General features: G+C 45.6%; 1 protein-coding gene across 1 annotated transcript in view; it reads left to right on the top strand.

The window, feature by feature from the left end:
- Positions 1 to 1718: 1718 nt before the first annotated feature.
- Positions 1719 to 25999, top strand: part of LOC115084709 (TGF-beta receptor type-1-like) — a 52865-nt gene continuing 28584 nt past the window's right edge. The window contains 4 exon segments of the mRNA XM_029589933.1: positions 1719 to 1955; positions 2254 to 2292; positions 2295 to 2483; positions 12843 to 13010. Of these exon segments, the coding sequence (XP_029445793.1) occupies positions 1805 to 1955; positions 2254 to 2292; positions 2295 to 2483; positions 12843 to 13010 (547 nt within the window). The 5' untranslated portion in view covers positions 1719 to 1804.

Genomic DNA, 25999 nt, shown 5'->3' with positions numbered 1-25999 from the left:
TGTAATAGAGAGTCTGTTGTGAAACAAAAGTCAGTAAGCAACAGTTGCATGTTTTTAACACATATTTGGTGATGCAGTTTTATTTTTAAAACTTAAAAATAATTGTATAAGCATTTGGACCTCAAAATATTGTAGTTGCCATGTTAATCTACAGTACAGTGTCAACTAGTTAGAGAGAGCTAAACTCCCTTCATCACTTACCGTATTTTTCGCACTATAAGACGCACCTGACCATAGGACGCACCTAGGATTTAGAGGAGGAAAATTAAGAAAAAAAAAATTCTGTCCCCATGATGGGCTCTCCCCCCTGGTGGCCGTCCGTGGGATTTTTTTTTTGTTTTGTTTTTTTATAGTAAGGCAGAGAACATCCACATAGGTACTCACACTCACTGGTTTTCTGTCCCTCACATACATACATAGGCTCTTTCACATTCACTAGCTCTCTTCACATATACACATACCCACAGACAATCACACACTCAGACTCTCCCTCATACACATCTCTCTCACACCAGTTATTTTAAACTTTCATGACTGCTCCAGAGTTCAATAATAAATAGTCAGGGCTATATTACATTGATTAGGAGAGCAATTGCTCCTAATATTTCAACAGGTAGTCACTTAATCAGCACAGGCAGTAATTCTATTTGCTGGTCTGTGTCATGTGTCCTCCATCCCAGGCAGTATACCACCCCCATGACCCTCCAATACATCCAAACCACAACGAGTGAAGTTCTTACTTTGGACTGCAAGTGAGAGCCTCCGACGGCAGAGCCCGAGCTCCCCGCCGGTTTCCGGGTGCATCTCACTGCGAGGGTCGCCGCGGCGCAGGTCAGTCATCACCTGTTTGAACCGCGTGGGCTACGGAGGCCCCTCCAGTTCAAACAGATCCCTGCCGGTCTGCTGTTCCCGCGGTGCAGCTTGCTGCGAGGGTCGCCGCGGCGCAGGTCAAATGCCAGCCATCTGAACTGGAAGGGCCTCCATAGCCCATGCAGGTCAAACAGGTGATGTCTGACCTGCGCCGCGGCGACCCTCGCAGCAAGCTGCACCGCGGGAACAGCAGACCGGCAGGGAATCTGTTTGAACTGGAGGGGCCTCCGTAGCCCATGCAGGTCAAACAGGTGATGTCTGACCTGCGCCGCGGCGACCCTCGCAGCAAGCTGCACCGCGGGAACAGCAGACCGGCAGGGATCTGTTTGAACTGGAGGGGCCTCTGTAGCCCATGCAGGTCAAACAGGTGATGTCTGACCTGCGCCGCGGCGACCCTCGCAGCAAGATGCACCGCGGGAACAGCAGACCGGCAGGGAGCTCAAGTTCCGCCGGCAGAATACACACGCCTACACCACCATGCTGATTGGGCGGAGTTGGGAGGAGGCGGGGGACGGCGCGCGAGAGGAGAGCTGCTACATTCGCTCCATAAGACGCACCCACATTTTCTCCCCATTTTTTGGGGAAAAAAAGTGCGTCTTATGGAGCGAAAAATACGGTAATCTGTAAAAGGAACAATATATTCAGGCGATGAAGGGAATTAAGCTCTCGAAAGAGTCACATTTTTTAAGCTTGATGGCTAGCTAATCAGTTTAAAGCTGTCTAAACATTCTGGGGCAATGAATGAGGGAAAAGATTATTTCAAAGAAATGGCATAAAAAATAAGCCTTTGTTAAAAGAGCTGTTATGAAAATAGACATCACTAACAACTTTTTATCTCTATTCAGAGCTACCTCCAAGACAACCTTCCAATTTAGGACCTGTGGAATTGGCAGCTGTTATTGCTGGACCGGTCTGTTTTGTTTGCATTTTGCTAATGTTGACGCTATATATCTGCCATAATCGCACAGTCATTCACCATCGTGTCCCCAATGAAGAAGATCCTTCATTAGATCGGCCTTTCATTTCAGAGGGAACTACATTAAAAGATTTAATTTTTGATATGACAACTTCTGGGTCTGGATCAGGTAATGGCACATATTTTTAGAACATATTAGCCACCTCTGTTTAAAGATTACTTTACTTAAAATGACAAAATGTTTCAAGTCCCGTGAATTGCTTTTGTATAGAATCATAAAATGTTGTAAACGTGAGAGAAGTGGCTCTTGATTTCTTTTGCAAAGGTGGTTTAGTAAGAAAATGCTAAGTTAAATCTGACCAAAAAAAAAAAAAAGTGGAACCAACACATTTAATAAGTATCTCTTAACAGACTTCTCACATAGAGTTCCATATTTGTCTTTTATTATTTTTGAATCATTTTTCTAGGTTTACCATTGCTTGTTCAAAGGACAATTGCAAGGACCATTGTTTTGCAAGAAAGTATTGGAAAGGTCGCTTTGGTGAGGTTTGGCGGGGGAAGTGGAGAGGTGAGGAAGTTGCAGTGAAAATATTTTCTTCAAGAGAGGAACGTTCCTGGTTTCGTGAGGCAGAGATTTATCAGACTGTGATGCTGCGACATGAAAACATTCTTGGATTTATTGCAGCAGACAATAAAGGTTAGCAATATTTATTTTATTTTCTGTTTTATGTAATGTAATCTACCTCAAAGTTCAACCTTGTTAGTAAAACAAATTTAATACAATAATTGTGAATTGTAAATAAGACTTAGCAGATAAACATTTCTTCAGAGATGTCTGTAATACTGTTTTAATCTTTTTCTGTCGTGTGTTAAAAAAAATGTGTTTGCTATCAATAGGTTAATATCTAACTTTTTTAAAAATTTGACTCTGGGGTGGCCAGCCCACAGATTTAGTAGCAATATTGCATGCTGCAGTGTGGGAGACCTCTGGTTTAGTTCCTGAGCTTGGTTGTAAACGTCTAGGTGATGTATTTGGCTAAGACTCATAGCACCAAAAAAATGTGGGGAGATGGCAGGAGTTCCAGCAATGAAAGGAATGGAGAAATACCAGGGGTAGAATTAATATGGTTAAATGTGATGAAAATACAGACCCTGCACGCTGTGTCTGTAAAGTGCTCTGTTCATCTGGTAGCACTACAGTATATAACATTGATAATAGAGAGGTTTGGTCAATACATGGAATCTTAACGTACATCAAAACTGCTCTTTTAAAGAGGTGAGCAATTAAAGTGTAAAGCAGTGCCAATTCAAAGCCCAAAAAAAGATGGAGAAGTTGGTATAAAACAAAATTGCAGACTGCCAAAAGGGTATGGTGGCACATGAGGGTAATTTATAATAGCTTTCAATAAAGTATGTGCAAACTTTAAGTCTGCTTTGAAAATTTGAGTTAAAGTATAAGGTGTGCCTGTTGCTTAGAATTTAAAACCAGACCCTGATAGCTTGAGCCAGTCGATTTGGGAGATCCAGCAACTGAAAGTGTTTTTTTAAATGTTATTACTGGTAGGTAAAGGGAAACTATAGTCAGGCAGTTAAAGCTCGGCTGAGCTTGGTTTTCTTTCCCCTTTTTCTTCTGGTTATGCAACCAGATGTAAAGTTGATTGAATAGATAGAACCACATCCTGTGACAGTACCCTTTGAAGATTCCAGTGTGATACGGAGTGAGAAGAAGACTTTAATCACCATTGAAGAGATGCTGTAATAAAAGCAGTTTTTTGCCTTGCAAGTTAAAGATGACTACATCTGAATGTAATCTGGAAATATAAAAAGCAGATTATTAACAAAAAGAAAATAAATCAGACATTAGAATCTCAACAGTAGCTTCAGTTTCTGCTACTACAAGTGCAGTGCCTGCAAGCACAGTACCAAATCTTGGCAGGAAAAAAGTCAGCAGCTGGAAAGGTTGCACACACTTTATGAGCAGAAGTACCAACATTTAGAGGCTATACTGAGGAAAAGTAGCCCAGTTCCTAACTTGCCCCTGAACAATTTGAAAGGGATAGGGAAGGCCTTAGAGGTTTCCTGCATCAGTGTAACCTCCATGTTAAGCTGTACATGGAATACTTTACAGATAAAGTAAAAAAGCACATTGGGTGATAACATTATTTAAGAGGGATGCCTGATGGAGCAGGACCCAAGTACCACGTGAAATTAATTTCTGCTGGAATTTAAAAAGATGTTTTCTAATATGGTCATGGAGGGGCCTAATACACCTGTAACAGGAGATGGGCTCCTGTTACAGGTGTCTCTCATATGAGTCTCATTTGCCAGTTGCAGGCAGAAGTGTGATGGGGTGAAGAACCGCTATGGCATCCGTTCCGCCTGGGCCTGCCAGAACAGATCAAGGACAAATTGGCCAGAAAGAACCCCCTTCCTCTTTGGTAGATTTAACATGTGCATTCAAATCTATATACATTTCGGAGAATGCCAAGGAGAAAAGAGAGGGAGCTGGGGTGGTTCCGCCCATTCTTTCAGAATTCTTCCTTCGGATTTGAAGAGAACACCACTCCAGAGCCCATGCAGTTTGTTCCACTGAGGGAACGAGCCTCAAGAAATGACAATTGACTGCTGCAACTATGACCCGGGTCCCACTACCTGTGGTGTGGAGGCTTGGGACACATGGCAGCCATTGTCCAAGTCACACTCTTTGCTGATCTACAAATGAGAAACACTTAATGGCATTTGAGACTTCATTGGAATCAGCATTTATATCCAATGTCCTGCAGGACATTGGATATACAGACTTCTTGTTCATTAATGGCGGTGGTAGACTCTCTTTCCAATCTCTTCTGAGGTCAACATTTTCGTTCCAGTGAGAGCTGGGGAGCATGTCTCAACCCTCTTTGTTCTCAAGGGACTTTGTCCAATCAAGAATAGCTTAGCTGTTGAATCTATTGCACCGCATGTTAGTATGTAAATAAGAGTATGCAAAAGCTGGATTTAATGTCTGAAATAACGCCTATTTGATTTGCAGTAGCCTGGAAAAAAGTTGGTTTTTTTTTTTAACGTGCATCAGTGGCTGTTATCATGTATTGCGGATAATATCAAGTGAGATAGATCTTGGAGACACCTACACAGTCCTGGTGGGCCAATAAAAACACATTTTCTTAATGTTCAGACAAATGGATCCAGAACCAGTGGATTATGCAACTCTACCAGCAGATAGAAATGGAGTAAAGCTGATGTCAAGGTATATATATCCCTGCACTGACATCAGCCTGTCTGTATTCTTCATCTCCAGCAGATAGTGGATGCACATCTGCCTATTGGGGATTGCTTAAAGTTTTAAAAGGAGAAAAAGAAGGAAATGTATTTGCCCTGTTCTCCTGTGGTGAAACCTTATGGTCCCCTCCGTCGAGAATTCCTGAGATATATTTGGATTCCTCCCTCAGATAAGTGCCTTGATCCAGTAGCTGGTTTTCAACCAGCATAGATTTAACTATTTAAAAAAAAACAAACAAAAAACAAAACCCACAACTGAAAGGCAAGCAGGTGGAGGAAGCCAAGCATGGCGGTGAAGGTATATGCCCTCTCCTCCTGCAGCTGGTCTCAGACCTTGCTTAGCTGAGATGAGCTGAGCTCAGGTAAGGAAAAAAAATCAAACAAGAGGAGAGGGTAGTTTTGTAGTGAATACTTCCCCTCTGTGCTCGGAGTGCCAATCTGATGTTTGTTCCCACCTCCGGGGGAACTTAGGGGACGAGGGCAGCCTGGCGGGTTGCGCAGCCTTTTGGCTACGCCCCACTCTCAGGCTTTTCTTGTTCGCCACATGGTAGGCTGCGGTGGCATTTAGCACATTTTATTCCTGCACGTTAGGTTGCCCTCTTCAGTTCCGTTGATTTGTGTAGTACGTCTAGCTATGCATCCTGTTGTGTGCCCAGTTTGTGCACATAGTTGGGTGCCTAGTTGGATGCCTGGTTGGGCAACCAGTTGATTAAGGTAGTCTATCTGGGCGTTCACATGCATGCGCTTATCTACGCATACAATTTGAACAGCCTCATTCAAGTTCAGTTTTGGACGCTCATCGAGGTACAGTGAGTGCCTAATATTTTTATAACACGTATACAGCTGGGCGCACACACTTATCAGATGCCTGTTAGAGCGTACTGACAGAATGATGGTGCCTATAGCAAAGAAACCTAAGCGACTTACCCTCTGTGCTGTTTTTCATATTCAGGCACCTCAGCTTGGCATTCCCTCTAACTTGTGTCAGCGCTATTGGAGGTTCAGGTGGAATTGCCTTCATCTGATTTTACTAATCCCGGTTCTTCCCAGCCTGATGCGGGACTGGGAAAAGAGCTGCCAGAAGGGTCGCCTGACTTTGGGGCTCCCTAACTGGTTCATCAGTGGAGGAAGGCAGTTCAGTGGGCACAGGACAGATGCCCCCTGATTTTGGCATGGATCTTTCCTTGGGTAGAATTTTTTTTCAAGTACTGCAGTCTTTTCTTCAAGCACAGTTCTTCGCCCCGGCCAATCTTAACAGGTCAGGGTTGCAGGCGACGAAATCCCTCATGCCTGGTGTTTGAGGGTAAGCGTCAGAGTACGCCTAGATCTGCTGCCGGTCTTCCTGATAGGGACTCAGAAGACATGGATGATTAAGCCGATTCTTACTGCCTGGAGGATAGGGAAATTTCTCCGGGATTGGAGCCATATTAGAACTGTGTTGTCTTTCATAGAGATGAGTTACTGGTTCTGATTTCCCAGACACTGAAGATGCTGGAAGTACCTGGGGCTGAATCCATGTCTGAGCCAAAGAAAGATCCCATTTTGATTTCTTTGCATAAAGCCTCATGTTTTTTCCTTATTATGAAGGTCATTCAAGAATTGAATGGGGCATGCTGGAAGCTAATTTCAAAGGGGGATGAGTCTTGGAAGGACTGAACCCCCTGGATCCAGCTGCGGGAGAGCAATTGCGCCTTCCGAAAGTGGATGTGCTTGTGTGTGCAGTTGGCAAGCCGACGACTTTCCCCATAGAAAGGGGAGCGGCCTTGAAGGATGCGCAGGATAGGAGAATTGAGGCCATCATAAAGCAGGCATTTGAAGCAATGACAATGAATTTGCAGATAGTTTCTTGTTGTTTCCTGGTGGCTCGCTCTTGTTTACTTCTTTTTCAGGAAGTTGATGAATCTGGTGTGAATTCAGGGCAGTGATGGAACCAGGAGCCGTCTTTTTGGCAGATGTGGGCTGTGATCTTAGTCTGCACTTTGGCCAGAGGTGTGGCTTCAGTAATAGTGGCCAGGCATCAGATATGGCTGAGAAATTGGTTGGCCAATGCAACCTCCAAGTCTAACCTTACAAAGTTGCCCTTTAAAGGCTCACTCTTGTTTGTGAGCGAATTGGAGAAAATAGCCAATAAGTGAGGTGAGTCCCAAGTTCCTCGATTGCCAGAGGATAAGAAATGAATGCCACACTCCTTCGGCATGAGAGGTCATATTAGGGAATCCAAATGTTTTCGACCCTACAGAGAAGCGGCCTTTCCAGAAGGCTTGATCTCAGTCCTTTTGTCCTTGGGAGACCAGACTGGGCACACGCTCTGGTAGTGGAGGCCCCCCCCCCCCCACCACGAGCCTGCCAATGAAGGTGTACTGAGCCATCCCCATGAACAGGAGATAGGGGGTCATCTCTCTCTCTTATCAGAGGTGGATCGAAATCATGTCAAACCAGTGGGTTCAACAAAGCAGGAGGGTAGGCTATCTAAAAAAAAAAAAAAAAAAAAAAGCCATGAGGGCAACAAAGTGGATTAGAAGCCAAGGAATGTCCGATTAGAAACTTTTATTTATGGTGACGTATTCTTTTTAAGATGAGCCCTACTCAGGCCGAGTTTCACCCCCACATTGGGGCTGCCTCGGGCTAAAATACACAAATAACATAACTAAACAATACAGGACACAGGAAATCATAGTTTGAAATCATAATTCACTAATACATATATAATGGTAACATATAAAGGAAAGGAAAACTTTAGTCACATAAAACAGAAGAAATAAGTGGGACCAAAAAAGAGAACATGATTAACTGAGTTCAGACTCATAACAAAATGTTTTGGATGGTCTGAAAAGATGTGCATAAGATAATAAAAATATATGTATTAGTGAATTATGATTTCAAGCTATGATTTTATATGTCCTGTATTGTTTAGTTATGTATGTAGTTTGTGTATTTAGCCCCTGAGGCAGCCTCAATGAGGGGGCGAAATTTCGGCCTGAGTCGGGCTCATCTTAAAAAGAATACGTCTCCATAAATAAAAGTTTCTATTCGGACATTCCTTGGCTTCTAATCCACTTTGTCGCCCAGACCAGTGGGTTCTGCAGGTGATATGAGATGGCTCTGCGCTAGAGTTTCACTGTGTTCCTTGGGATGTTTTCATGGTGTCTCCCTTCAACTCTCCACAGAAAAGACAGGCAGTGGAGTGTATGTTGTCAAAACTCCTCAGTCTGTGGGCTGTGGTTCCAGTGCCCGCATCTCAAAAAAATATAGGCCAACATTCCATTTATTTTGTGCTGCCCAAGAAGGAGGGCTTTTTTCGCCCCATCCTGGATCTCAAGGGGGACAACAGTCATTTGCACGTAACTCTTTTTCACATGGAAACCTTGAGCTCAGTGATAATGGCAGTACAGTTGGAGTTTCTGACAACTCTGGATTTGACTGAGGCGTACCTGCGAATTCCCATCCGGCTTAGAACATCAACGATGTCCTGCGTTTCGCGGTTTTGGGGCATCAGTTTCGAGTGCTACCTTTTGGTTTGGCCACTGCACCCAGAACCTTTTCCAAAGTTTTGGTGGTGGCGGTGGAGTTGAGAGAGGATGGGATCTTGGTACACCCAAACTTGGACGACTGGCTGATTCGGGCCAGGAGTCTGGAAGAGAGCCTCTGTGTTTCGTGCAAGGTGATCTCCTTTTGCAGAAGCTAGGTTGTGTGGTGAACCCTCCCAAGAGCAATCTTCAACCATCACAGTTGCTAGAGTATCTTTGTTTTCGGTTCAACATGAAACGGGGCAGGTTGTTCCTGCTAGAGGGCCACATTCAGAAGCTGATGGCGCAGGTGTTATCTATTGACAAACACAATATGCCTGACAATGTGATCTATCTACAGGTGCTCGGATTGATGGTGGCAATCCTGGAGGTGATGCCGTGGGTGGGGAGCATCTGCATTCTCTTCAGTGCACTCTGCTATCTTGTTGGAGCCCACAGTCTCAGCGCTATTCGATTTCAGCTTCACCTACCGAAGGAGGTCTGCACTCACCTGCAGTGGTGGTTGGAAGCGGATCATGTAAGAAAGGGGGTTTCCCTAAGATTACCAGACTAGTTTGTACTCCCGATAGAAGTGAGCCTCCATGGTTGGATAACTCATGATCAAGAGATGATAGCACAAGGGCGCTGGAGTGCAGAAGAGTCTCTATGGAACATCAATTGGCTAGAAGCCAGTGCGGTCTGATTGGCATGCTTGCGGTTTGGCAAATGATTAGAGTCAAGCGGTCCTGATAATGTCAGACAATGCAATGACAGGGGCTTACATCAGTTGGCAGGGAGGAACCAAGAGCCAGCAAGTGTCGCAGGAAATAGCCCAATTTATGGAATGGGTGGAAGTGCATCTTCAGGAGATCTCAGCATTGCACATTTCAGGAAAAGATATTGTAAGAGCTGACTTTCTCAGTCGAAAGTCTGGATGCAGAAGAATGGAAGTTGTCAAACGAGGCATTTCGGTTAATAGTGGATTGTTGGGGGTCTTCTGTTTCTGGACCTGCTGGCGACTTCTCGCAGTGTGAAGGTTCCTCACGTCTCAAGTCACAGGAGAGATTCAATGTCCTTGGGCATCAATGCCTTCATGCTGGAGTGGCCGGAGGGCAAGCTGCTATAAGCTTTTCCCCCGTGGCACGGGTACTTGCCAGGTTTTTATGGCCTGGATTGGCCACTGTTGGAAACAGGATGCTGGGCTTGATGGACCCTTGGTCTGACCCAGTATGGCATTTTCTTATGTTCTTATGATTGGTTTCGGCCGGTTCTAAGCTACTCTGCCGCTTCAGTGCTGCCGCTGGAAGTTCTCTCTCTGCCCTTTGGGGTATTGCTAACCTGGGTACCCGCTCCTCGGGGGCCCTCTGCTTTATTTCAGGTGCCTTCAGGGATCAGGTACTCGCTCTTCGAGGGCCTGCTCTCCCTGCCTCAGTGCCGCTACCTAACTTCTTCAACCTGGTGGAATCGCATACCAACCGCAACCATCTAGTGAATAATCTAACTCTGTCTATCTCATCCTCAGTACTGCCTTGCTGGGAAACCTGCACCGGAATCCCACTTTACCAACGGGGTGAGAAGGGTCCCCTCTGCCAAGGGTCCTGAGACTGCTATATCCAGACTCTCACTACTGCCACTTCTGGTGGTACACCTCAAGCTGTTTAATAAAAGAACTAAGCTCTGTGTTTGTGCGTCTGCGTTTAGCCCAGTACTGTGGCGCCTTACAGGGCTCCTCCCTGTGGGCGTGGTCATCTGCCACAGTACCCAAGAATCCACCCAAACACTGCTTACCCATAACAACAAATCCTCTTTTCTTCATTCCCCCCTGCTGTTGAAGTAGAGAGCTACACTGGATATGCATTGAAAGTGAAGTATCAAGCTTATTTGGTTTGGGGTAGTAACCGCTGCAACAAGCAAGCTACTCCCCCACTTATTTGTGAATGCAAATCCTTTTTTTCCACATTTCCTCTTGCCTTTGAAGCATAGGAAGTAACCTATTACGTCTATAATTTATTATGAATGTTTTATGTATACCGCCTAGGGCCTTTGGAACAGATGGTATTATAAACACTGTAAATAAATAGCACTTGCGTGGAGCAGCACTTACTACCCTACTGAAAAAACATTTTTGAATGCTTCATTTTTGTTTTTGGGGTGGGGGGGAGTGACCCAGCAGTTTCCTCGTACCTCTTGGGGCTTCTAGCTCAGTTAGAACTGCCCTCTATTGGATTGAATTGGCCTTGACATTGGCCAACTACCCCAGGGGACGTGGAGGATCCTCCTTATAACCACTGCATCCATTGCAATGACAGCTTCTTGGCTGGGACATATACACCTAGAACCTGTCTGCTGATGTCACTATTAATGGCTGAATCACCCTCTTCCTCATCTCAGGAACTGTGAAGCCTGTAACCACAGCATCTCTGGCCAGCCTAAGGAACAGAAGCCAGGTTTAGAATGAGCTCAGTTCTCCCACATAGGCCAGCCTTTTTTTCCGTTTTTATTGCTTTTCTACATGTCTGAAATGCACTTATGCTGTTAATCCATCCAGTGGCATAAAAATTGTCTTAGTGAGGATTGGTCAGGTTCAAACTTCATGAAGGCCAGCTGAGTACGGTACTGGAGTTATTCACTCGAAATTTACCAGAACCTGATCAGTTATTTGTTTGGGTGTGTGTGTGTGTGTGTGTGTGTGTGTGTGTTACGTTACATGACAGCATTAAAAGGAGAGTTTGGCAATAAACAATTCTGTGTCAATAGGATCCTAGAAAACTAGGGGCTTTGAATATATCCCACAGTAATGAAATCCAGTAAATTATGAAAGGGGGTGTGTGGGGGAGCAAGAGCAAAGAAAAGAAAAAAAAGGAGAGAAGGAGGGTTTGGAGTGAGAGCAAAAGAGAGGGCAGGGGGAAGGAAATAAAGTGGGACAATGTTCAGAGTGATCTAGATGGATAAATAAGCAGAATGCTTTGGGTAAAAATGATCTTCCTCAGAGCAGCTAAAAATATGTGCAGGCTTTCCCAACATTTTTAGCCTGGTTAAAAAGAGGTGTTCCTGGATGTGTGTTTTGGTTGGGGGGAATAAATGGCATGTGTTTTATCCTTCTACTGCCCACACAAGTAGTTATTGCAATATAAATGGGCACTTAGTATGTGCATGCCTTGTGAGCTTTTTTGTAAGGGAAACTACCTGGCTAGTTCTCCTTTGAAAATTGGCTACACTGTTTACATGTACAAAAGTGCGCACACAATTTTCAGTATTGTAAGCTACTTAAAAATTGCCCCAGAGTTGTGTTGTATTGCTATTGACTGTATTATTTCCATGCTTTGTAAACTGCTTTGGTTGGACTACGCCTAAGAAAGGTAGTGTAAAAATTTTATAAAGAGGTATGAAGGAAACAGGAAGGGAGCAAAGAGATTAAAAAAGGAGTGCATGCAATGGGAAGAAGCATAAGTGTGAGAGCAAAAGAGGAGATGAGAATAGGATGCAAAGGGGGAAGGGGAAGAGCAAAATGGGAAACAGAAATGGTAGGAGAGAGCAAAAACTGAAGAGAATAAGAGTGCAAGGAGAAGGTGAGAGCACTTAAAATTCCTGAGTGCAACTTAAACCTGTTCACAGAACCCACCTATCCTCCTCTTTAGATAGAAGTGGACATCTCACCAACTTGCCTGAGAATTCAGACTGGGAAGTGAATATACCAGGATATATTATTTTCAGAAAGGAAAAGATAGGTAAAAGGGAGAGAGGAGTGGCTCTGTTAGGGTCACAATAAAAGCCATGTTGAGAAGGGACTGCTGAGTTTATAGGCCCACAAATATGTAAATGTATAAGGAACAAGAGGAAAGAACCATACTGGTGAAGAAAGAAAGCGTGTCTCATTAAAATTGCTGAAAGAATATTTTTAGTAGAAAAGATTTTTAGATAGGTGATCAGATTTTGGATTGATGGGCATTATTTCAGCAAAACCTTGTTCAGAAAGTTTATTTTATTTAAAAATTCTTTTAAACTGCTTAAAACCAATATGATTGTACTTCGCCCTTAACCGATTTAAAAACAAGTCTCAAAATTTTAAATTGAATACACTGTGCTACAGGTAACTAAGGCAACTTAGCAAGCATTGTAAAACATGATCTCTCAATTTGCCTCATGAAGTAGACAGGCAGCAGCATTTATGTTAAGGAATTGTTTAAAGGTCAACACAGATCTCCAAGTTATGAGGTAGATAAGCTTTTGTGAATTTTTGTTTAGTACAGCACTTTATGTTTAATTTTCAGATAATGGTACTTGGACTCAGTTGTGGCTAGTGTCGGATTATCATGAACATGGATCCCTGTTTGATTACCTAAACCGGTATACAGTTACTGTTGAAGGAATGATAAAACTAGCTTTATCTACAGCTAGTGGACTTGCTCATCTTCACATGGAGATTGTTGGTACTCAAGGTACTGTAACTTGCTGTTTTTCTGTTCCAAATGCTAGAAATTGCAAATAGTTGCTTTGATAGCATAACCTCTTACAAAGTGATCTCTATCAAAATATTTATTTGAAAAGTAGAAACCTCAGTTTCCTGTTTGTATCTGCACTGTGATAACCAACTCAGACTTGTATCTGGCTAAAATTCATACTTTAAACTGCATGAAAAAATTTAATATGTCTAGAGTTCTTTGAGAGAAAATATTAGTATAACTGACTAAATGGTGCCAGTTAACTCTCAGATTTACTGTACGGAAGGATTAATCCTAATTTTATAGTTTTATTTTAGTATTTATGTAGCACACTATATTGGGGTACTTTTTACAGCAAATGCTATGAAAAGCTTGCAACCTAAGTGTTACTTTAATTACTCAAGAACTGAGCTAGGAAAGAAAAGAATCGCAGATCAGTCATACACAGTGTGCAGGCCTTATTTCTGAACAACAACTTTTATTACTAGAGGGACATTTCAAAGTCATGCTGACTAAGAAGGCATATGTAATTGCAAGGATGAGAGGTGACAAACAGGGATGCGGTGGTAGGTTGAGTTAGAAACTCACTGGAGAAATGAAATGCTTGTCTTCAATATAAGGCTTTCACTGAATTAGGATTGATTTGTATTGAATTATTTGATGTGACCCACACCATGACAACCAAAACCGCTCAGAACTGTCTATATCACAAAGCTAATACATAACACCACAAAAGATAGTCTATATCTATAACCTATTTATTAATTCATTATTTCCTAGCATGTAGCAGATGTACACAGGACCAATGGGTATAGTATACTCCTGTTAGCAGTTGGAGACGGATCAGATTTCAATCTGACGTCAGCCCCTAGTACATATACCCCTGCAGGAAGTGCAGCTCTTAAGTATTTTCCTTCTCCATAGCAGTTAGCGACTATCTGCACGTGCTCACAGCATTAGAACCAAATTCAAAGAAGAAAACCAAAATTTAAAGGAAAAACCTACCTGAAGACGAGCCCCGCTCTCCTGCGGTGATACCCTTGGGTCCCTTCCCCAGTTGAGATTCTTGCGGTGATTTCCGTGGTCCCTCAGAGGTGAGCCTTGGTCCGGCGGCCGAATCGCGGCGAGGACCTAGCCCCCGATCCTCGGGCACAGCTGAGAGGCAGCGGGTGCACCCTCGAGCGGGTGGTGAAGGTATTTGCCCTCTCCCCCCGCAGCCGGAGCCCGCCCGGGACGAAACCGAGAAGCGCCGAAGACAAGGTAAGGTAGAAATCTTCTGCTTGAATCCGGTCTCCAAGGATCGAGGAGGAGCACAGGTCACCGACCGGGATCAGTGCCATCGGGTTGATCCGCCCTAGCAGGGCCAGACCCCGGCTATTTCCAAGGGTCTACCCACGTGGAGACCCTTCGAGGGGGGTTGCCATATTGCCCGCGTGCTCGCCGTCGCCATCTTGGCCCTATTTGCCGCTCCGTTCGGCCGAGCGCACAAAACCTAGCTAGGCGCACAAAGCACATGTGCGCATAGACTTACGCACATAACTCTTGTGCGCATAAGTTGCGCGCACAAGGATATGCGTGCCCTGCACACCTACCGAGCTGTGCGCATATCTACGACAGCTGCGCGCGCAACTCACACGCACATCTTAGTCGCACCGGAGCACATAAGAGTTTACGTGCCGATAACCATGGCACCACCAGAAACAGGGGTTAAGGCTCAAGGCCTCTGCCCAGCATGCCACATCAGAGCCGCACAAAGCGAGGAGGCCGATGCCATGTGCACTCAGTATGAGGAGGTCCTGGGAGATCCAGTTCAGGGCCAGTCCCACCCAGGACCCAATACTAGCTTCTCAGGGGGCACCCCGGACCTAGCAAATCCCAGTGGGACATGCCCACAGACGGGGACCCCCAGGGATCCAGCGCCCCTCAGCTTGGAACCAGCGTCTATCTCATGGGTGGAGCTCTTCAAAGGGATTCATGCCTTTGTTCAAATGCAAACTGAACCTCTGGCTGATCAACCACAGGCTCCACCAGAGGACCCTTATGTCCCAGGCCCTTCAAGACCTAGGCACAGGCTTCCACTACCCAGAAGACCCACCTATGGGGACACGGACATCTCTGAAGAGGAAGCCGAACCCCTAGAAGAGGGGGAGCTCCCCCTGGGGACAGAGCCTCACTGAACCATGAGACGCTTCTTCACAAAGGACGAGCTCCCGGACCTGGTCAACCAATGCCTGGCGGAGCTCGCTATCCCGGGCCCAGGTACTTCGGGGGAACCTAAGCTGAATCCCCTGCTGGAGGGCCTTCGCCAGTTCTCCTGCCACTTCCCCCTGTTACAAGCTGCTCAACAGCTAATTGACCTGGAATGGAATGCTCCGGAGTCCACATTCAAAGGGGGACGAGCTTTGGCAACCATATACCCCCTGGACCTGGCAACCAAAGATCTGCTTGCATGCCCAAGAGTTGATGCCATGGTCTGCGCGGTTTCTAAGCGCACCACTATCCCAGTGGAGGGAGGAGCAGCGCTAAAGGATGTACATGACCGGCATCTGGAATCCATCCTCAAACAGTCATTCGATGTAGCCGCTATGTCTCTACAAATTGCGGCCTGCTGCACCGTGGTGACACATGCCTGCTTATCACAAACCAGGAACAACACCCCGGGAGAATTCATGGAACCAGCAGTATCATTCCTCGCGGACGCTAACTCCGACCTTGTGCGCAGAGCGGCCAGAGGAGTGTCATTGGCGGTGGCGGCCAGGAGACAACTCTGGCTCCGAAGCTGGTCGGCCGACACATCTTCCAAAACGCGCCTCACAAGGATGCCCTTCAAAGGATCCCTCCTGTTCGGCAACGAACTAGAGAAATGGGGCGAGTCCCCATTGCCACGCCTGCTGGAGGTTAAGACGAAGAGAAACCAGCGAACCTTCCCCAGGTCCTCCAGGGGTAGAAGTTCACAGCGCTTCAATCCTTACAGGGGCAACTATCAAGCGCCCCGCCCTACAGGCAGGAACCAGTCCTTTTGGCACAAACACACCAAGAGGGGAACCAGCTCGGGTACAGGCCCCAGCCGTACCCCACAATGAGATTCAGCTGACCGTCCAAGGGAAGAAGCCATAGGGGGCAGACTAGCCCTATTCTACCGCAGATGGGTCGAGATAACTTCGGACAAGTGGGTCCTAGCCATCATTCAGGAGGGGTACTAATCTGGATTTTCTACGAACCCCTCCGGAAAAGTTCGTGGAGTCTCCCTGCCACGACCTCTCCAAGAGGGCGGCTGTGGAAGCTACACTGTCCAGACTACTGGCCCTCGAGGCCATAACCCCAGTACCTCCACAAGAAATAAATACTGGACATTATTCCATTTATTTTATCGTCCCCAAGAAAGAGGGAACATTCAGGCCCATCCTGGACCTCAAGTCGGTCAACCGCCACCTGAGGATTCCCCGCTTCCGCATGGAAACCCTAAGCTCCGTAATAAGGGCGATACAACCAGGAGAGTTTCTCACATCCGTGGATCTTTCAGAGGCCTACCTACACACCCCAATTCATCAGGAACACCAGCGCTACTTACGCTTCAAAGTCCTGGACTGTCACTACCAGTTCCGGGCATTACCCTTTGGATTAGCCACAGCACTCTGGCCATTCACCAAGGTAATAGTAGTAGTGGTGGTAACTCTGAGGAAGGAAGGAATCCTCGTACACCCTTACCTAGACGATTGGCTGATCAGGGCAACGTCACCGGAGGAAAGCCACCAAGCAACCAGCAGAATCATAACGCTACTGGAGAGCCTAAGATGGGTGGTCAATACAAACAAATGTTTCCTACAGCCCTCACAGTCGTTGGAGTACATAGGAGTCCGATTCGACACCAAAGAAAACAAGGTCAGCCTGACCCCCACAAGGAGATCAAAACTGTGGAACCGGTTGCAAACTTTACTAAACGACCCTCGTCGCACAGCATGGGATTACCTGCAAGTCCTTGGGCTGATGGCGTCCACACTGGAAGTGGTTCCATGGGCACGAGCCCACATGAGGCCCCTACAGCGCTCACCTCTATCACAGTGGACCCCATAGTCCCAGAACTACACCGTACATCTATCACTCCCAGGCAGTGTTCGGACCCAACTACGGTGGTGGCTGCAGGCCAGCCACATGAGTCGGGGGGGTCAAGACTATCCTCCCCAACCTGGACCCTACTCACCACAGATGCCAGTCTATGAGGATGGGGAGCACACTGCGAGGAATTAACCGCCCAAGGGTAGTGGAACGCAGAAGAGGCGGGATGGAACATCAATCGCCTAGAAGCGCGGGCAGTCAGACTAGCCTGTCTGCGGTTTGCTCACAGACTTTGAGACAAAGCGGTCAGAGTAATGTCGGACAACGCCACAACAGTGGCCTACATCAACTGACAGGGGGGAACCAGAAGCCAACAGGTGTCTCTGGAAATAGACCCCCTAATGATATGGGCGGAAGTAATCCTCCAAGAAATCGCGGCCGTCCACATCGCCGGGAAAGACAACATCACGGCGGCCTACCTCAGCAGGGAAAGTCTAGACCCAGGAGAATGGAAGCTGTCATCCGCAGCATTCCAAATGAGAGTGAACCGGTGGGGGACACCGGACATGGACCTTCTGGCAAACCGATCCAGCGCCCAAGTACCCAGGTACTTCAATCGCAGGCGGAACCTCAGTCCCAGGGGATCGATGCCCTGGTACAGACCTGGCCTCAGTGGACCCTACTATACGCTTTCCACCATGGCCCCTAATCAGTGCATTCACAAGATACAGCTACACAGGGGCCTAGTTCTTCTGGTGGCCCCGGACTGGCCAAGAAGACCGTGGTACACCGACATGAGAAGACTATTGGCAGGGAACCCCCTACCACTACCTCCACACAGAGACCTGCTCCAACAAGGACCGATCCTCTACGAGGATCTAGCTCAATTCTCTCTTACTAAAGTGGCCTGTACCTCTGTGGAATCTCAACTTGGTCCTGGATTTCCTAGCAGGAATCTCCTTCAGACCTCTCCGAGGTCTCTCCCTCCGCCTATTAACTTTAAAGACAGTCTTCCTACTTGCAGTTTGCTCAGCCCGCCGCATTTCAGAACTACAAGCGCTATCCTGCCGTGAGCCGTTCCTCAGGCTCAACCCGGGGGCCATACAGCTACGCACGGTTCCTTCGTTTCTCCCCAAAGTGGTATCTCACTTTCACCTGAACCAAACCATCTCGCTACCATCACCGGATGACCTGAAAAATCCAGAAGAAGCTCGAAGTCTACGTCACCTCAACACCGGCAGACTTCTATCCAGATACCTGGAAATCTCGGAAACCATACGAAAAACGGACCACCTTTTCGTCCTTCACAGCGGGAAGAGACGGGGAAGCGGCCTCGCGGGCGACCATAATCCGCTGGGTCAAGGAAGTCATCAAGGAGGCCTACGTAGAAGCGGGCACGCCACCGCCTCTACAGGTCAAGGCCCATTCTACCAGAGCCCAGGCAGTATCCTGGGCAGAAACTAGAATGCTGTCACCTGCTGAGATCTGCAAGGCGGCGACATGGTCCTCCATCCATACCTTCTCCAGATTCTACCGTCTGGATGTTCAGGCCCGGGAGGATACGGCATTTACAAGAGCAGTACTAAGTGGGTCACAGGCAGCCTCCCACCCGCTTGGAGAGTAGCTTTTATACATCCCATTGGTCCTGAGTCCATCTGCTACACACTAGGAAATGGAGAAATTACTTACCTGATAATTTTGTTTTCCTTAGTGTAGACAGATGGACTCAGCATCCCACTCTTGGCTGCAGTTACGCATGGAATTTCGAATGATTCAAGGGTAAGCCATGTCTTCATTCACCTAAGGCACCCACCCTACCGGGTGTCGACGCTTTCCGGTTGAGTACACTGGCGGTCTCCAGCTATAGTCAATCGACCAGTTCAAATTAATCAAGTTATAACGTTAACCAAGTTATGAAGTTATTCAAGTTAACCAAGTTATTAAGTTAATCAGTCAGTTACACATATATCCACAATGCTTTTCGAGGAGAATACTGCACTTCCTGCAGGGGTATATGTACTAGGGGCTGACGTCAGATTGAAATCTGATCCGTCTCCAACTGCTAACAGGAGTACACTATACCCATTGGTCCTGAGTCCATCTGTCTATACTAAGGAAAACTAAATTATCAGGTAAGTAATTTCTCCATTTTCTAAAAACCTATGTACTTTTTCATTTCACTCATAAACAATAAATCCATTTCTTAATGTGTTAATCACACTCCCATTCCACAACCTCTCCAACATACAGTTCAAGATACAACATAACACAAACCTTATTGACAACAACAACATACATCACACACAATAAAGAGACCACACACATTTAACATCAAATAATCCCTGTGACAAAACTATTTAAAAGTCCAATAGCATTCCTTGAACGTCCCCAAACTGTCGTGTCAGACTTGTATCAAAACAGCCTTCTCCTTTCTTATGATTCAAAACTCCATAATTAGATGCCATCGTCACATAAATTGAAGCAGTTGACCAGTTCATCATAGAAAGATACTGTGCCATGCACACTGTTGTTATATAACACAGTATCCTAGTGCTACTGTGTTTCCAATGTCCATTTCGTAGCATGTAGCAGATGGACTCAGGACCAATGGGTATAGTGTGCTCCTGATAGCAGTTGGAGACGGATCAGATTTCAATCTGACATCAGCACTACATATACCTGTGCACGAGGCTCTGATCCTCCGTTTTTTCCATCTCCATAGCAGTTCTGGATTTCAAACACGCTTGCACAGCGTTAGAAAACCAAACTCCAAATTTAAAGAAGAATCAAAGAAAAACTTACCTCCAAAACGAGCCCCATTCTCCTGCGGTGATACCTAAGGGTCCCTCCCCCAGTCGAGATTTCCTGAGGTGATTTCCGAGATCCCTCAGAAGTAAGCCTCTGTCCCAGCATGGACTTAGCCCCCGGGTAAGGGAGCGGCTGAGAGGCAGCGGGTGCAGAACCGAGCGCGGCGGTGAAGGTAATTCCCTCTCCCCCTGCAGCCGGAGACCGCCCGGCAGAGGACCGGGAAGCGCAGAGACAAGGTAAGGTAGAAAACTTTCTCTAAGTCTCCGGTCTCTGAGGCTCAGACAGCCGCACAGATCATCCCTCTGGCGTCTGTACATTCAGGTTGAACAGCCCCGTCCGAGCTAGACACCGATCCGGCAAGAAGGTCCTCCCACGTGGAGACCCCCTGGGGGGGGGCCGGCATCTTACCATGTGGTCGCCGGCGCCTCCCCCCCCCCCCGTTGCAGCATCGTCCGCACAGCAGCCAGCCAGGCGCAAAGAGCACTTGTGCACATAGCGGCGTGCGCATCTGGGCCGGGCGCACAGTGGCACGCTCAGGGGTGCCAAGTGCACATCTAGGCCCGCATGCACAGCCACGCGCGCATCTCCGTTCCTACGCGCACAATGTAGGTGCACCCAGAACGCATAACCAGGCCTCCCAACACGCGCACCTGTACAGGATAAATGTGCAAATCATGGCACCGCCGTCCAAGACAGCTAAAGGTCCAGTCCTCTGTCCGGCATGCCACCTGAGAGCGGCACAGCCAGAGGTGACCCCCTTCGCCCTGTGCCTGCTATGCGAAGAAGCTCGGGGGGAGCCGAGACAAGGTCCCCCTCAGCCTGTAGAGGACTCCGGATCCTTCAGCGAGATTACCCCGGACCTCTCTATTCCAGACTCGGCCCCTCCACAGTGGGGGCCCTCGGGGAGCGCTGTCGGACCCAATGCGGTCCCAGGCAACTTCACCTGGGCAGGATTCTTCGTTGAGCTGCAATCCTACATCCATGCACAGACAGGGCCACCAGCGGCACAACCACAACCCCCGCCAGTGGTCCGGAAGCGCCCAGGCCCCTCCTGGCCTCCACCAGATGAGCCTCCCCTGGACAAATACCTCTCCCTAGGGGACACAGATGATTCGGAGGAGGAATCAGAACCCCTGGAAGAGGGGGAACTCCCTCCAGGAACGGAACCGTATTGCACCATGATGCGCTTCTTCCCAAAAGTGAATTATCAGATCTCGTAGCCATGAGTCTGAAGGCATTGGCCATCCCGGACATATGCAACACAACAGAGTTTAAGGCGAGCCCCTTCCTGGCCAGGCTCCACCAGACCTCACGCAATTTTCCTATGCTACAGGCCATACAACAACTGATTGACCTGGAATGGGATGCGCCAGAGGCCACCTTTAAGGGAGGTCGAGCCCTAGAAGCTCTCTACTCCTTGGACCACGCGACGAAGGAACTCCTGAGGTTTCCCAAGGTCAACGCCCTGGTCTGCTTACATAGCGCACTACCATACCAGTCGAGGAGGAGGTTCACTCAAGGATGCCAGTGACAGACGGCAGGAATCCATCCTCAAGCAGTCTTAAGATGTATCAGCTATGACCTTACAGATTGCTGCTTGCTGCGCCGTGGTATCTCGTGCTTGCCTGGCTATGGCCAGGGGCGCAACTACACCAATTGAGGCATTAGACCCGGCAACATCATTCCTCACGGATGCGACCTCAGACCTGGTACGCACCTCAGCCAGGAGCCTCTCGTCCATAGTGGCAGCCAGAAGATAGCTCTGGCTCCGAAGCTGGTCAGCCGACGCAACCTCTAAGACGAGGCTCACGAGAATGCCCTTTAGAGGAACACTCCTATTCGAAAGCGACCTGGACAAATTAGCCGACAAATGGGGCGAGTCCTCAGTACCCCCGTCTTCCATGGGAATACGAGATTTTCCCACGGCCACACGAAACCTAAAGCGGAAACGATCAGGCATCTGATTCACATCTGTACTATTTAGACAGTAACAATTCTACCTATAACTCAGCAGAGTAGATTTAACTGCCTGATTTTGGCCTTTAGAGTAGTGAAGGGGTTATGTCCTCCACATTCGAGAAGAACTTTTGAGGTGGGTGGCTAGCTTTCATAATTTGCAAATAAATCATAGATTTCAACTCTAGCTTCCAGCAGCGAAGGCTTTTAAGCATGTGTGATTACTGAATCGGGCTTTTTCAGCAACACTACCAAACTGCTGGAATGAACTTCCACGTATGTTACAAGAGGAAGATCTAATTCGATTCTGAACAGGTCTGAAACCATAGCTGATGTTCCAGAGGAATGGTAGATGAAGAGGGAGGATGTTCAGTTATTGAAAGCAGTTTTGAAATTGTCTGTTAGGATTTTCTTTTAATAGTATTGTGATTGAATTTTGTCTCATGATTTTATGAGAGATTTTATATATTGCTTTCTGCGAATCATAGTTTGGTTTGGAAAGAAATCATAAATCCTAAATAAATAATTGGCATCGTCTAATGGGAATGCACTGGCCTGTCAGCAATGCCCTGCCACCCCTCCTATGTTAAAATGTGCATTTGGCTTGTGCTAAATGCATGTTTTACATTGAATGCATTTTTTTCTCTTTTCTTTTCTTTTTTTTTTTTTTTTAACTCCTGATGCATTTGCATAGTATTAGCTTTCTGCATCGGGAGTTGAAAAAAATTTAATCTAGGTATTAAAAATGTTCACTGTAATCCAATGCAGTTTCTTAACACCCAGATTATTGCATCAGCCCCAAAGAATGGTGGATGCATGCAACAGCCTCCCTGTGGAGTGGGTGGAGACAAGGACAAAAGAGCATAGATCTAGCACAGAGGTTCTCTGAACAGAAGGATGGGAATATAAAGCTGAGTAGGAAATGTGCATTTGCGGGCTATATAGTCATCTACTACCGTTTTCTGTAGAAGTAAGTTGAAAGCTCAGGTAGAAGACATGGGCAAGGGAAGAATTTAGTGTGGATTGTATTTCAGAGTTTATATGTGCACTTACCTAAAGTGGATAAACCTCAACTGGGCAGACTAGATAGACCCAGAAATGTAAATGTTTCTGGAAATGTACATGCTATGTGGCGAGAGAACTTTTTTTTAAAAACTGAAATTTTGGAAAGAAATTGAAATATACACAATGCTTATTTTTGTATAATTTTTAAACTAACTTTACAGTTTTGCAGATACAAAAGAACCTATGTGCAGCTGAGCACATTAGTTTCATTTAATATAAAACAAAAGCTAAATTTATACTTTTAAATTTCATAAGTATACCAAACAATTATTAGAAATAAATGATATGCTAGAAATTGAACTACAAGCTAGTCACGTATATATTGATTTAGTTTCTTGAAAAGTTATCAGTCTTAACACAACCACCGCAATGCTATGTTCAGGATTAGATTTATGTAATTTTTTTCATTGTTTTAAATCTTTATATTACAAATACCAAATCCCTAGGACCTGATTGTATTTGCCCCAGGTTCTAAAGGAACTCAAATATGAAGTTGCAGATCTGCAACAGATAACTGATTTATTATTGAGAAGCAGACTCCCTCTTCCTGAGGACTGGAGGGTAACAAATGTAACAGCAATTTTCCAAAAGGGTTCAAGGGTTGACCCAAGTAACTATAGACTGATGAGATTTATGCCTGATAAATGTTGCAACTATTGTGAAGAACAAAAGTAAACATGGCTTAATGGGGAAGAGTTAGCATTGATTTGGCAAAGAGAGGTTGAGCCTTCCTAACCTATTACATAAGAACATACCAAGAACCTGGCAAGTACCCAAAAACTAAGTCTATTCCATGTTACCGTTGCTAGTAATAGCAGTGGCTATTTTCTAAGTCAACTTAATTAATAGCAGGTAATGGACTTCTCCTCTAAGAACTTATCCAATCCTTTTTTAAACATAGCTATACCAACTGCACTAACCACATCCTCTGGCAACAAATTCCAGAGTTTAATTGTGCATTGAGTAAAAAAGAACTTTCTCCGATTAGTTTTAAATGTGCCACATGCTAACTTCATGGAGTGCCCCCTAGTCTTTCTATTATCCAAAAGAGTAAATAACTGATTCACATTTACCCGTACTAGACCCCTCATGATTTTAAACACCTCTATCATATCCCCCTCAGCCGTCTCTTCCCAAGCTGAAAATTCCTAACCTCTTTAGTCTTTCCTCATAGGGGAGCTGTTCCATTCCCCTTATCATTTTGGTAGCCCTTCTCTGTACCTTCTCCATCGCATTTATATCTTTTTTTGAGTTGCGGCAACCAGAATTGTACACAGTATTCAAGGTGCGGTCTCACCATGGAGCGATACAGAGGCATTATGACATTTTCTGTAGTATTCAAGGTGCGGTCTCACCATGGAGTGATACAGAGGCATTATGACATTTTCTGTTTTATTCACCATTCCCTTTCTAATAATTCCCAACATTGTTTGCTTTTTTGACTGCCGCAGCACACTGAACAGACTATTTTAATGTGTTATCCACTATGGCGCCTAGATCTTTCTTGGGGTGTAGCACCTAATATGGAACCTAACATTGTGTAACTATAGCATGGGTTATTTTTCCCTATATGCATCACCTTGCACGTAACCACATTAAATTTCATCTGCCATTTGGATGCCCAATTTTCCAGTCTTACAAGGTCTTCCTGCAATTTATCACAATCTGCTTGTGATTTAACTACTCTGAACAATTTTGTATCATCTGCAAATTTGATTATCTCACTCATCGTATTTCTTTCCAGATCATTTATAAATATATTGAAAAGTAAGGGTCCCAATACAGATCCCTGAGGCACTCCACTGCCCACTCCCTTCCACTGAGAAAATTGTCCATTTAATCCTACTCTCTGTTTCCTGTCTTTTAGCCAGTTTGCAATCCATGAAAGGACATTACCACTTATCCCATGACTTTTTACTTTTCCTAGAAGCCTCTCATGAGGAACTTTGTCAAACACCTTCTGAAAATCCAAGTATACTATTTCTACCAGTTCACCTTTATTCACATGTTTATTAACTCCTTCAAAAAAGTGAAGCAGATTTGTGAGGCAAGACTTGCCTTGGGTAAAGCCATGCTGACTTTGTTCCATTAAACCATGTCTTCCTATATGTTCTGTGATTTTGATGTTTAGAACATTTTCCGCTGTTTTTCATGGCACTGAAGTCAGGCTAACCGGTCTGTAGTTTCCCGGATCGCCCCCGGATCCCTTTTTAAATATTGGGGTTACATTAGCTATCCTCCAGTCTACAGGTACAATGGATGATTTTAATGATAGGTTACAAATTTTTACTAATAGGTCTAAAATTTCATTTTTTAGTTCCTTCAGAATTCTGGGGTGTATACCATCCAGTCCAGGTGATTTACTACTCTTCAGTTTGTCAAACAGGTCTACCACATCTTCTAGGTTCACCGTGATTTGATTCAGTCCATCTGAATCATTGCCCATGAAAACCTTCTCCAGTACGGGTACCTCCCCAACATCTTCTTCAGTAAACACCGAAGCAAAGAAATCATTTAATCTTTCTGCGATGGCCTTATCTTCTCTAAGTGCCCCTTTAACCCCTCGATCATCTAACGGTCCAACTGACTTCCTCACAGGTTTTCTGCTTCAGATATATTTTAAAAAGTTTTTACTGTGAGTTTTTGCCTCTACGGCCAACTTCTTTTCAAATTCTCTCTTAGCCTGTCTTATCAATGTCTTACATTTAACTTGCCAACATTTATGTATTATCCTATTTTCTTCTGTTGGATCCTTTTTTCCAATTTTTGAATGAAGAACTTTTGGCTAAAATAGCTTCTTTCACCTCCCCTTTTAACCATGCCGGTAATCGTTTTGCCTTCTTTCCATCTTTCTTAATGTGTGGAATACATCTGGACTGTGCTGCTAGAATGGTATTTTTTAACAATGACCACGCCTCTTGCACATTTTTTACTTTTGTAGCTGCTCCTTTCAGTTTTTTTCTAACAATTTTTCTCATTTTATCAAAGTTTCCCTTTTGAAAGTTTAGCACGAGAGCCGTGCATTTGCATACTGTTCCTCTTCCAGTCATTAATTCAGATTTGACCATATTATGATCACTATTGCCAAGCAGCCCCACCAC

This window comes from Rhinatrema bivittatum, chromosome 2, assembly GCF_901001135.1.
Source record: "Rhinatrema bivittatum chromosome 2, aRhiBiv1.1, whole genome shotgun sequence".
Taxonomy (NCBI): domain Eukaryota; kingdom Metazoa; phylum Chordata; class Amphibia; order Gymnophiona; family Rhinatrematidae; genus Rhinatrema; species Rhinatrema bivittatum.
The sequence above is the reverse complement of the archived record's forward strand: the minus strand, read 5'-3'. Positions and strand labels throughout refer to the sequence as shown.